Source organism: Thalassophryne amazonica, chromosome 9 (assembly GCF_902500255.1).
Source record: "Thalassophryne amazonica chromosome 9, fThaAma1.1, whole genome shotgun sequence".
In the NCBI taxonomy this organism is placed as follows: Eukaryota; Metazoa; Chordata; class Actinopteri; order Batrachoidiformes; family Batrachoididae; genus Thalassophryne; species Thalassophryne amazonica.
The window spans coordinates 94,150,344-94,163,693 of NC_047111.1; the positions used below are offsets into that span (position 1 = coordinate 94,150,344).

General features: G+C 40.8%; 1 protein-coding gene across 4 annotated transcripts in view; it reads left to right on the forward strand.

Moving 5' to 3' along the window:
• Window positions 1-13,350, forward strand: part of LOC117517671 (roundabout homolog 1-like) — a 375,114-nt gene that overhangs the window by 331,756 nt on the left and 30,008 nt on the right. For 3 of the 4 annotated variants that reach the window (XM_034178786.1, XM_034178787.1, XM_034178789.1), the window contains exons 7-12: window positions 1,131-1,139; window positions 1,378-1,502; window positions 1,586-1,757; window positions 11,300-11,508; window positions 11,601-11,682; window positions 11,775-11,940. In XM_034178786.1, the coding sequence (XP_034034677.1) occupies window positions 1,131-1,139; window positions 1,378-1,502; window positions 1,586-1,757; window positions 11,300-11,508; window positions 11,601-11,682; window positions 11,775-11,940 (763 nt within the window). The remainder of the gene's footprint in view (window positions 1-1,130; window positions 1,140-1,377; window positions 1,503-1,585; window positions 1,758-11,299; window positions 11,509-11,600; window positions 11,683-11,774; window positions 11,941-13,350) is intronic. The other variant, XM_034178788.1, reaches the window with a different exon arrangement.

Here is a 13,350-nt window from a genome sequence, read left to right on the forward strand (position 1 = left end):
AGAGACAGGAGAAGCCGCCATGCTAAACCGGCTAAGAGCTAGTAGCTGCGCTAAGCTAGCAGATTCCTACAAACACACAAAGTGAATAATGTGTAAATAATTAAATAGGTGATTCAGCAGAGGGAGTGCTTTAGTTAAGGCACGTGAAGATTACACTGTGAAACAAATCGTTATCTAGTTAATTAGATCAATCTAACTGCGCAGATTAAACAGCTAACAGATACAGCAAAACACCGCTGTGCTCCGGAACAGGAAGTGATACAATACCGCAGTGAGAGCCAACCACCAGTAGAGGCAAGCAAGAGTCAAAACCACAAGGATTAAAGTCCTTCTCTTCTGATCGCTCAGTTTAGACGGGGGGTCAGCTCTAGGAAGAGTGCTGGTGGATCCGAACTTCTTCCATTTACAGATGATGGAAGCCACTGTGCTCATTGGGACCTTCAAAGCAGCAGAAATTGTCTAAACGTTCGAGACAATCCTGTCTGTAGACAATTCCTTTGACTTCTACTTGTTTTGTGCTCTGACATGCACTGTCAACTGTGGGACCTTATATGTAGACATGTGTGTCGTTTCAAAATCATGTCCAATCAACTGAATTTACCCCAGGTGGACTCCAATTAAGCTGTAGAAACCTGTCAAGTATGATCAGTCGAAGCAAGTTGCACCTGAGCTCAATTTTGATCTTCATGGCAAATGATTTGAATACGTATGTACATGTGATTTCTTAGTTTTTTTAGTTTAAATAAATTTGCAAAAAAATAAATAAATAAATAAAACTTTTTCACATTGTCATTATGGGGTATTGTGTGTAGAATTTTGAGAAAATTAAATTCATCCATTTTGGAATAAGGCTGTAACATAAGAAAATGCGGAAAAAATGAAGCACTGTGAATACTTTCCGGAATACTGTGAATACTTTTTCATGTTTCTTCATTGCTTTGTGGTTTTTGTGCACACGCTATCCCTTGGTCCTCAATATAGTAACATGATAGCTTTCAGCACATATTAGTGCCTGTTTTTTTTCTCTCATTAACACCTGTTTGATATGTGTTCAGTTCGTCATTGCAGTGTACCCTCATGTGCCTTCATTACTCCTTACTCCACTGTTTCTTTGCTTTTTTCTCTTGTAGTCAACACTGGTAAGTTGTCATCCATCACTCATCCACTATCAGACAGCTTCAGCAGGGAATCATGAGCTGTTGTCATTCCATCTTCATTACAGTATGTAATTTATGCTTGTAGGTAAATAAGCACAATTTTTTTCTCACTTAATAAAGGTAAATGCATTTTGTTACATGTACTATAATATAAGTACCAATGTGTGATACCTGAATTCATTAGTCTAGGATGTTAATTAGAAGATTTCTTCTGTTGCAGTCCCTCCGGCATTCATCATACGTCCCAGGAATCAGGTGGTAGCAGGAGGCAGGACGGTCACCTTCCCATGCGAAGCCACCGGTAACCCACAACCTGCTATCTTCTGGCAGAGGGAGGGCAGCGAGGTCTGTCATTACCCTAACACAGTACTCAGTGTAAATAAATGTAATGAATGGCTTTCTAACCATCATCTCTACCTGCCCTCCAGAGTCTCTTGTTTTCCTACCAACCACCACAGCCCTTCAGCCGTCTGTCTGTGTCCCAGATGGGCAGTCTGACCATTACCGATGTGCAGCACTCAGACGCTGGCTTTTACAGCTGCCAGGCTCTCAACATCGCTGGCAGTGTTATTACCAAAGCACTGCTGGAAGTGGCAGACTGTGAGTAAAAGGAGAAAACAGTGGAGGGAAGACTTTATGCTGAAAAATGTTTTGTTTTGTCTTGTAGTAAAACAGATAAAACTGCCTTAACCTAATTTAAATTTGGTGGAGGGTATGTTGCACCCTTTGCCTTCATCGTATTTGTCCCTAAAAATGATAACAACAAGAGGAAGACAAATCAAGATGCGTTTAAAATAACTGAAAGTACAAATGAATTGAAAAGCTACAATTTGTAGCAAATAAGTTCATTCGTCAGGGCATAAATGTTTTGAATAAAATCAGTTAGTATCCCATCAGTGAAGGAGTAGTAGCTCTACTCCGAGTCCTCCCCGGATAGTCGAGCTTCTCACCCTGTCCAGAAGTCTAAGCTCAGATACCCGACGGAGGAATCTCATTTCTGCTGCTTGTATCCACAATGTTATTCTTTCAGTCATTCCCCAAAGCTCATGACTGTAGTTGAGGATAGGCACGTAAATCGACTGGAAAATTGAAAGCATTGCCTTCTTCACCACAATGCTCTGGTACAACGTCTGTAAAATTTCAGACACTGCCCCAATCCGTCTACCAATCTCTCACTCCAGTTTACCCACACTCGTGAACAAGTCCCCGAGATGCTTAAACTCTTGACTCAATGTGGCAATCCCAGCTGACAGCAATATCAGAAAGAAGGTAGCACGAGAAAATAGAGAAGTACCAAGGGCTGAAGGAGCAACTGGAGCAGATGTGGAAGGTAAAGTCCAAAGTGGTTCCAGTGGTAATAGGAGCACTAGGATCTGTAACCCCCAAAATGGAAGAGTGGCTCCAGCAGATTCCAGGCACAACATCAGAGGTCTCTGTACAGAAGCGTGCAGTCCTACGAACAGCTAAGATACTGCACCAAATTCCTCAAACTCCCAGAGATTGAGGAACATATATATATATATATATATATATATATATATATATATATATACAGTGAGGAAAATAAGTATTTGAACACCCCAAGTTCTCCCACTTAGATATCATGGAGGGGTCTGAACTTTTCATCTTGGGTGCATGTCCACTGTGAGAGACAAAAAAAAGAAAAAAAAAATCAGAAATCACAATGTATGATTTTTTAATAATTTATTTGTATGTTACTGCTACAAATAAGTATTTGAACACCTGTGAAAATCAATGTTAATATTTGATACAGTAGCCTTTCTTTGCAATTACAGAGTTCAAACGTTTCCTGTAGTTTTTCACGAGGTTTGCACACACTGCAGCAGGGATTTTGGTCCACTCCTCCATACAGATCTCCAAATCTTTCAGGTTTGGAGTTTCATCTCCCTCCAAAGATTTTCCATTGAGTTCAGGTCTGGAGACTGGCCAGGCCACTCCAGGACCTTGAAATGCTTCTTACGGAGCCCCTCCTTAGTTGCCCTGGCTGTGTGTTTGGGGTCATTGTGATGCTGGAAGACCCAGCCATGACCCATCTTCAATGCTCTTACTGAGGGAAGGAGGTTGTTTGCCAAAATCTCACAATGCATGACCCCATCCATCCTCCCTTCAATACAGTGCAGTCATCCTTTCCCCTTTGCAGAAGAGTAACCCCAGAGTATGATGTTTCCACCCCCATGCTTCACGGTTGGGGTGGTTTTCTTGGGGTTGTTCTCATCCTCTAAACATGGTAAGTAATGTTAATTCCAAAAAGCTCTATTCTGGTCTCATCTGACCACATGACCTTCTCCCATGCCTCCTCTGGATCATTCAGATGGTCACTGATGAACTTCAAAAGGGCCTGGACAAGTGCTGGCTTGAGCAGGGGGACCTTGCTGCCCTGCAGGATTTTAAACCATGACAGCATCATGTGTTACTAATGTAATCTTTATGACTGTGGTCCCAGCTCTCTTCAGGTCGTTGACCAGGTCCTCCTGTGTAGTTCTGAGCTTTCTCAGAATCATCCTTACCCCACAAAGTGAGATCTTGCATGGAATCCCAGACCGAGGGAGACTGACAATCATAACAAATAATCATAACAATCATAACAAATAAATAATCATAACAGTTGTTGTCTTCTACCAAGCTGCTTGCCTGTTGTCCTGTAGTCCATCCCAGCCTTGTGCAGGTCTACAGTTTTGTCCCTGGTGTCCTTAGACAGCTCTTTGGTCTTGGCTGTGGTGGACAGGTTAGAGTGTGATTGATTGAGTGTGTGAACAGGTGTCTTTTATACAGGTAACAAGTTCAAACAGGTGCAATTAATACAGGTAAAGACTGCAGAATAGGAGGGCTTCTTAAAGAAAAATTAACAGGTCTGTGAGAGCCAGAATTCTTGCTGTTTGGTAGGTGTTCAAATACTTATTTGCAGCAGTAACATACAAGTAAATTATTAAAAAAATCATACATTGTGATTTCCCAATTGTTTTTAGATTATGTCTCTCACAGTGGACATACACCTTAGATGGCAATTTCAGACCCCTCCATGATTTCTAAGTGGGAAAACTTGCAAAACCGCAGGGTGTTCAAATACTTATTTTCCTCACTGTATATATATATATATATATATATATATATGAGGAGTTCAGATGTAAAACCCAGTATCTGTTGTGTGTTGGGGGGTGTGGCTGGATGTTTTGGTGTTCTTTTCTTTTCTTTGCTCTTCAGGTGGCATGGAAACTGATTTGTCTGTGGAGAAGGTGCTGGCTGAAGAGTCCTCACCCTCATCAACATCATGTGTAGCACCTGTGACTGGTGCTCACATGCAACCTTAAAGACTTTCAGCTGAAGCAGATAATTGGATGGCGTTCTGCATTTAAGGCATGTGTGATTCAAGCAGAACTGCCGGGAACTCGACCTTGTGATGTTCGTTTGTGAGACGCTGAGGACCGCGCCTGGGGTTGACATATCGAGCCCATGAGGCAAGGAAGGGCGAGGACACTTGCTGTCAGCACACATTAAAGGTGATTAAGTGTTTGACTAATTGTTGATAGTAACTTGGTGTTTTGTTACGCAGTATACGAGGTCTGTCAATAAAGTAACGGTCCTTTTTATTTTTTTCAAAAACTATATGGATTTCATTCATATGTTTTTACGTCAGACATGCTTGAACCCTCGTGCGCATGCGTGAGTTTTTCCACACCTGTCGGTGACGTCATTCGCCTGTGAGCACTCCTTGTGGGAGGAGTCGTCCAGCCCCTTGTCGGAATTCCTTTGTCTGAGAAGTTGCTGAGAGACTGGCGCGTTGTTTGATCAAAATTTTTTCTAAACCTGTGAGACACATCGAAGTGGACACGGTTCGAAAAATTAAGCTGGTTTTCAGTGAAAATTTTAACGGCTGATGAGAGATTTTGAGGTGATTCTGTCGCTTTAAGGACTTCCCACGTGCGAGACGTCGCTCAGCGCTCTCAGCCACCGTCGTCAGCCTGTTCAAGCTGAAAACCTCCACATTTCAGGCTCTATTGATCCAGGACGTCGTGAGAGAACAGAGAAGTTTCAGAAGAAGTCGGTTTCAGCATTTTATCCGGATATTCCACTGTTAAAGGAGATTTTTTTAATGAAAGACGTGCGGACGGGTCCGCGCGTCGGGACGCAGCCGACGCGGTGCGGCGGCACAGGAAAAACACCTCCGTGTTGATAACCATTTGTAAAATCCAGGCGGCTTTTGATGGCTTTCAGTGGAGTGAGTATATGAGAAATTGTTTAACAGGCAGGACATGTTCCAACTTGTCCTTAAGGCTTTCAACAGAGGTATTTTTCCTGTGGTGGAGCGTCGCGGCGGCTGCGTCCCGACGCTGCAATCCACCCGCACGTCTTTCATTAAAAAAATCTCCTTTAACAGTGGAATATCCGGATAAAATGCTGAAACCGACTTCTTCTGAAACTTCTCTGTTCTCTCACGACGTCCTGGATCAATAGAGCCTGAAATGTGGAGGTTTTCAGCTTGAACAGGCTGACGACGGCGGCTGAGAGAGCTGAGCAACGTCTCGCACCGTGGGAAGTCCTTAAAGCGACAGAATCACCTCAAAATCTCTCATCAGCCGTTAAAATTTTCACTGAAAACCAGCTTAATTTTTCGAACCGTGTCCACTTCGATGTGTCTCACAGGTTTAGAAAAAATTTTGATCAAACAACGCGCCAGTCTCTCAGCAACTTCTCAGACAAAGGAATTCCGACGAGGGGCTGGACGACTCCTCCCACAAGGAATGCTCACAGGCGAATGACGTCACCGACAGGCGTGGAAAAACTCACGCATGCGCACGAGGGTTCAAGCATGTCTGATGTAAAAACATATGAATGAAATCCATATAGTTTTTGAAAAAAATAAAAAGGACCGTTACTTTATTGACAGCCCTCGTACTGGAATTGTGATGAGAATTGTGCAGTTTGCTTCTCACTGCTGTGGCGTGCAGGATAAGTGATCCTCCACTTGTTGTGAGAAGCTGCTCATTTGCATAAAGTTAAAAAATACAGACCTGAATGTGTTGCTGATAGCGTGTGTCTTTTGAAAGATATTGTTGTAACTGCTGACTTACCTCACCTCTTCTTTGCTTCACAGAGAGTCAGTTTGTTGTGTCCACCTGGGGGGTGTTTGTCTGGTGGTAGTGGGTCCAGGAACGCCGGGCTTCTATCCTTTTGGGCGCTTAAGAGCGTGCCAACAGTCACTCCACCAGAAGGACGTTGTTTCAGTTTTGTACACATTATTATGCACAGGTGAAAAATAAATTGTTTCTGTTGTTGGAACCGCTTTCTGGTTATTTTTAGCGCTGGGTTCTGTCTGACGCAGGTCCGCTCCTCAACTCGCGTCGACACATAACAGTATCTCCAAAACCATAAATTTTTAGTTGAGGCCAACATGCACTTGGCTGTCAAGGGGACCATCAGCGTGCAAAATATGAAAGAATGTGAACAAACTGTTTTCATTTTATTGATGAAAGTCTGTACATTTCCGCATATGGTTTCCTTTAAAATCTCCATTTTCAACTGCATTTTTCTCCATTTAAAAAAAAACACTTACTGGGTTTTGCATGTGAACTCTTCATATATTTGTCCAACTTTCACTTTGTTGCAAGTGGATTCAATTCAAAAGAGGTGAGTGCTGGACATTAAAACTCAAATTTTGCTGTGCGCTGCTTTGTGACATTTTGTTGTGTGTGGAAAATACGTAACAGGGTGGTAGATGTTAATAACTACTATGGTACTGACTCATCGTATCACTTACGCCATAGGTGTGTTTATATACCGTTATCTGAATGACTGTTATCCTAATTCTAGGGGACGGAATAATTCCATTAATTGTTTAAAAATGTAATTTAAGCATTGTATGTTGCAATAGTAATTACATAGGGCCAGTAATGCCTACAGGATCCCAATTTAAAGGTCTGTGTGATCGTGAGTTTCCATGCTGTGCACATACAGTATGTGAAGTTAACGATGATGACCGCTCCAGGCTGATAGACAGTAGTTGCATCCATGCATTGAGTAATTCGGTGTAGCCCTGTTGGTTACGTCTGACCTGCTGCCCCTGCTGGTAATGCTTTCTGTAGCAGTCATAACAGGGAAATGAGACATTCGCACAGTCTGCAGGTAATGGAAATGTTTTATTAATTTTTTGGTGGTAGTGTTACACTCTCTCTATCCACACAAATTTCAATTCTATCATCCTCCACAGTCTCACCGCTTTATCATACTCTTCTTTCAGAGTGCTGCATATGTATGGAAATAAGTGGTCCACATTACCTCTGGCAGTTTTCAATCCATTTTCTTAGGTCGCCTGCCCTCATCCACGGTTTTTCGAAGAGTAAGAGAGTGAGAGCTTTGTAATCTAAGTGGGAGTTGTTATTATTGGGTTTTGCTGTCATGATTGGAGCCGACTCAAGCAGTACCTACTACTGAAAGAACGATTAGTTGCTCTCTGCTGGAGGGGAAAAGTTGATTTCTTTTTCTTCCACTGACTCCACTGCCATTAAACCCCTTTTGTTCTCTCTCTTTACCAATTTTCTTCTCAGTATCATCCTCATCTTATCTGTTTTTCATTTTGTTTGGCCGCACATTTTTCTCTACTTTCATCTTCCTCACTTCTGTTTCATTCCTCAATTTTGTGAACACCAACTTTATCGCTCGGCCCCAAACTACATTCTGGATTTATGATGGTTAAATACTGAAAGGGCTGATGCACTTCAACCACATGGCTATGTTATATATGCAAAACAGTGGTGGAATGGAAGACCCTGGGGATGTCAAAATGAACTTGTTTGTCTGACTGTGGGCAATGTTACTCAATTGAAAAAATAAAAAAAAAATCTGGAAAAACTACCATGAGGTAGCTGAGAGCTTGGTTTTGCATTTAACACCATCAATCAAGCACAGAGGATGATGCAAAACACACTCCAGGTAGAGCAGATCTCCACACGGCAGTCTGAGCCAAAAACTGCACAGTGGAACCTACTCATCTTTGCTGTCAGTATTAATTTTACACAGATGATTTACTATGTGTGTATGCTGGATCATGCTCAGAAAAATGTCATAGCTGATGCGCTCTATCAATGCAGGTTATACTCCTGATTTGAGTCACCTTTTGCCACAAAGTCAAAACAAGGTCACCCTAATATGACATATATACTAAAAACCTATTCTCCAACAAGGTTAATTGTATGGTTATGTAGTTCTGTACAACCATAATCACTCAAACAACTATTTCCAAAGTAGATATGGTGCAACCAAAAAGTATTCACAGCGCTTAACTTTTTCCACATTTTGTTATGTCACAGCCTTATTCCAAAATGGATGAAATTCACTTTTTTCCTCAAAAAATCTACACACAATACCCCGTAATGACAATAAAAAAAGTTTTTTTTATATTTTTTAAAATTTAAAAACACTAAGAAATCATATAAGTATTCACAGCTTTTGCCATGAAGCTCAAAATTGAGCTCAAGTGCATCCTGTTTCCATTGATTATCCTTGAGATGTTTCTACAGCATAATTGGAGTCCACCTGGAGGATATTCAGTTGATTGGACATGATTTGGAAAGACACGCACCTGTCTATAAGGTCCCACATTTGACAGTACATGTCAACCAAGCATAAAGTCAAAGGAATTGTCTGTCGACCTCCAAGACAGGATTGTCTTGAGGCACACATCTGAGAAGGGTATAGAAACATTTCTGCTGCTTTGAAGGTCCCAATGAGCACAGTCGCCTCCATCATCCGTAAATGGAAGAAGTTTGGTTCCACCAGGACTCTTGCTCGAGCTGGTTGTCACAGCTTCAGCATTCCTCTGTGGAGAGAGGAGAACTTTTCAGAAGGACAACCTTCTCTCAGCAGGAACTGGGAGACTAGTCATGAATGAGGGAAAGATGAATGCAGCAATGTACAGAGACATCCTGAATGAAAACCTACTCCAGAGCCCTCTTGACCTCAGACTGGGGCGATGGTTCATCTTTCAGCAGGACATTGACCCTAAGCACACAGCCAAGATATCAAAGAAGTGGCTTCAGGACAACTCTGTGTATGTCCTTGTATGGCCCAGCCAGAGCCCAGACCTGAATCCAATTGAGCATCTCTGAAGAGATCTGAAAATGGCTGCAGACGAACTCTCCCCATCCAACCTGATGGAGCTTGAGAGGTGCTGCAAAGAGGAATGGGCAAAACTGCCCAAAGATAGGTGCATTGAGCTTGTGACATCATATTCATAAGACTTGAGTAATTGCTACCAAAGCTACATCAACAATGTATTGAGCAAAGGGTGTGAATACCTATATACATGTGATTTATTAGTTTGTTTGTTTTTTATACATTTGCAGAAATTTCAAAAAACCTTTTTTTCATGTTGTTGTTATGGAGTGTTATGAGTAGAATTTTGAGGGAAAAAAATCATTTTCTCCATTTTGGAATAAGGCTGTAACATAATAAAATGTTGAAAAAAGTGAAGTGCTGTGAATACTTTCCGGACGCACCATATTGTAGAAAAACAAATGAGAAACTATTTTGCAGATTTTTTTTAAATATGAACAATTAAAAAAAAAAAGATTTGTTTGCTGATAATCTAAATACAATCACTTTAGTCTTAGGTTCATGAATAGAAAATGTTGGAAACAGAGTGGCTTTAAAAGTCAATATTGCACATTAGTTGTTTCTGAAGATTCACTGTGGGAGGAGATTTTGATCTGTGGAACATTCCTGACAGGTAGCATTTGAAAAAAAAAGAAATACAATTGAAATGCATTTGTTATTTGTCAGCCAAAGGAATCAAATCACATTTGGTTTCAACATGCAAGTGCACTTTTATACAGTGTTGGTCACAGCTAACCAAAAACTTAGTTTTAATAATTGCTAATCAGCTAACTAAAAAGTTATCTTTTATAATGCTAAACCGATAAACTGCCTAAAAATTTATGGGAAGCTACAGCTAAATGCTAACTTTCAATTTTGTCTCCTATACACGCTCAGCTATTAAGCCAATTTTGAGTTTAAACACTGCCAAAGCTTTTAATAGAAACAAAGGTGATCACAAACCCAAAGACAGCCAATGAATCAGCACTTCCGTCTTTGTGCGCCCAGCCCACTGCTGTAGAGAAGGATCATTTACTTTGACAGCTTGCAGTGGTCCAGCCATGAGGCAGAGGTCTTGAAATGGAAAGCAGGCTTAATTTATGGTTTTGATTTATAAATCAAATTAATCCAGATAGAATAACCACACTAATGTAAACTCTTAAAATGTGCAAAGTGATATGTAACACATATCTGTTAATTTTAAAATAAACCACTAATTCTGAAGATTTGAACATTAACACACAGATGCCCAGTGGGATTATGGGTAAACCTAGCCTCTGCTCATACTGATTAGTTGACTAATTAATTCTGTGTAAAAACCAACACAAGTGAATCAATGCAACGTGTGTTGGTGTTTACAAACAAATGTGCTTATGTAAAATATGACATTTTTTTCATTTGTAAAAAAAGGCATTTGTAAAGCCAAAAAGCATTATTTTAAAATTAACAGATATGTGTTATATATCACTTTGTACATTTTAAGAGGTTACATTAATGTAGTTATTCTATCTGCATTAATTTGATTTATAAATCAATCCATAAGTCAAACCTGCTTTTCATTTCAAGACCTCTGCCTCATGGCTGGACCACTACATGGTGTTAAGGAAGAATGATTTTTCTTTTTTTTTGTGGTAGTTTGGCAGTCAGTCCCCTTCTGCTGGGGGCAGAGTTGAGCTCAGCTTCTCTTAGCTACTTCACTACTACAAAGTACATAGCAGACAGAAGCAAACGTTTTTCAGTGTTACCAGCTATGTAAAAAAAAAAAAATGTTAGTGGTCTAAAAGCTATCAGAACGAAATTAATTTGAAGATAATTGGTGCGATGATGGTTTTAAAACTTATCTGAAAAGCTAATCCGCTAACAAAAACATTATCGTCGATGGTTATCGGATTAGCTGAACAGTGCCCACCACTGCTTTTATATCTTGTAACTTTTTTGTAATTCTCAAAGCACTTCAGTGTTTAAATGGGGATGCAACTGAACCTCAGGGTGAGTTTAAACATAAATATGCCTTGCTACCATTTTTTAAACAGCTGGGTCAGACCATCACCCTCCTCCTATAATTATGCGGGGTCCAATCAATCAGACTGTACCCATGGAAAGCACAGTGGTCCTGGGCTGCCATACTGCAGGATCTCCACTGCCCACAGTCCACTGGAAAAAGGATGGCATGATGCTATCTCTACTGGACTCCCGTATATCTCTAACTGATGCAGGATCACTGGAGATTCGCTCTGCTAAGGTAGGACACAAAGAAACAGAATTTTTTTTTTTTTAAGTGCACTGATCCAAATGCACTTATTGATGTTGGCATGTGATACTTCCTGTCTTAAGATCGGAGATACAGGTTTCTACACCTGTGTTGCATCCAGCTCCAATGGAGAGGCTTCCTGGACAGCATACTTACAAGTGAAGGGTAGGTTGCACGTACATAATTACAGATGGTTATTAATTAATCTGTGTAATCCAGCCATCATTTTTAAAGAATGTGTTGGTATCTTGTGGCAGAGCTTGGAGTTGTTGTCCAGTATTTACCAACAGATGCCAACCAAATTCCCAGTGCACCTTCTAAGCCCGAAGTGACTGACGTCAGCCAGACTTCTGCCACTTTGTCATGGAAATCTAACTCTCGTACTGGGGGAACACCTACATCCTATCTAATTGAGGCATTCAGGTATGTATTACTTGCTATCATAAAAGGTGCAAAGTATGCATTCATATGGAATCAGAAAAGAAAATGCATAAATAAATTTCCTAGTTAATATTCACTGGCCTACTTTCTAGATCATTTTAATGGGTGTTTAAGAATTTAACAGGTACTAGAGTCTAAGGTGTGGCTACAACTACAAATCCAAAACAAATTCTGTGAAAGTGGATCCATATTGGAAAAATTATTTTCCAGGTTATTCCATGTGTGCTTCTGTAAGGCTTGCGTGTGTTGTCCAGCCATCAAAATATTCACATTATGTAAAATGTTTGACTGCCATTGACCAAGACATGTACCATTCCATCTTTCACCTCATTAAATATTCGTACAATTGAACTCATAAACATTCATTATTTGTATACTAGTCAAGTCTTGGAGCATGCACTGGTGTTGCATCTCACCATCTCCACTACACCATGAAACTGCCTGGGTCCTGTATAGCAAGCACCCAAGCAGACAGCCAGTCCAACCCCACTTCTCAAAAGTAACACCCATATTTCACAGGGCACCGATCTGTTACGATCCCACCCACAATCCAGAAAAAGTGCAAAAACAGGATGAAACGGCTTAGTCTGGCGCACCATCTATCAGGCTGGATTATAAAGTGCAGATCTGGGCAACTGGCTGGCTTATATGGTGCATAGTTGGCAACAAAAGTAAAGCTGCGCCCGGCTGCGTTCTCAGACAGAACCACAACAAACTCTGCTTTTGCTTCAAAGTTTTACCTCGATGGAGCACAATCAAACAAGTATCAAGCTATACTCACTAGGACTATCCCATTTAAAAGTGTTTGAACATGATTGAAGCTGTTCAGACTACAAACACCCAGAAGTGACCTTGTAATGATGTCGATTTTTTTGAATCAAGATGACATTTTTGAACAGCTCAAAAATTTCACCCTGATTTCAAAACTGGTGCCGATGATGACCGGAACTACGGCGTATACCAAGTTTGTTCAAGACTGACAAAAGGTGGATTAAGGAGTTATCGTGATACTTCAGAAATTTGCTATTTGAGATGAAACACGAAGGAACGGGAACACACACACACACACACACACACACACACACACACACACACACACACACACACACACACACACACACACACACACACACACACACACACACACACACACACACACAGTCAGCCTTATATATTAGAATAACAGGAGCCCTTATTTTCACAGTTCATGTGGTACTCAGCTCAGGTAACAAGCATCACACTTTAGTGATATTTGCAGCTGGCTATGGTGCACTTTAATTAGAATCTGAATGGGCCACCGTGCACCGTGTAGTTATTTTACTTAGGATTGTATCCTTAGTTTTACATATTTTTCTCTGTTCTCTTTTGGAATATGCCTCTGCTAGAATGTGC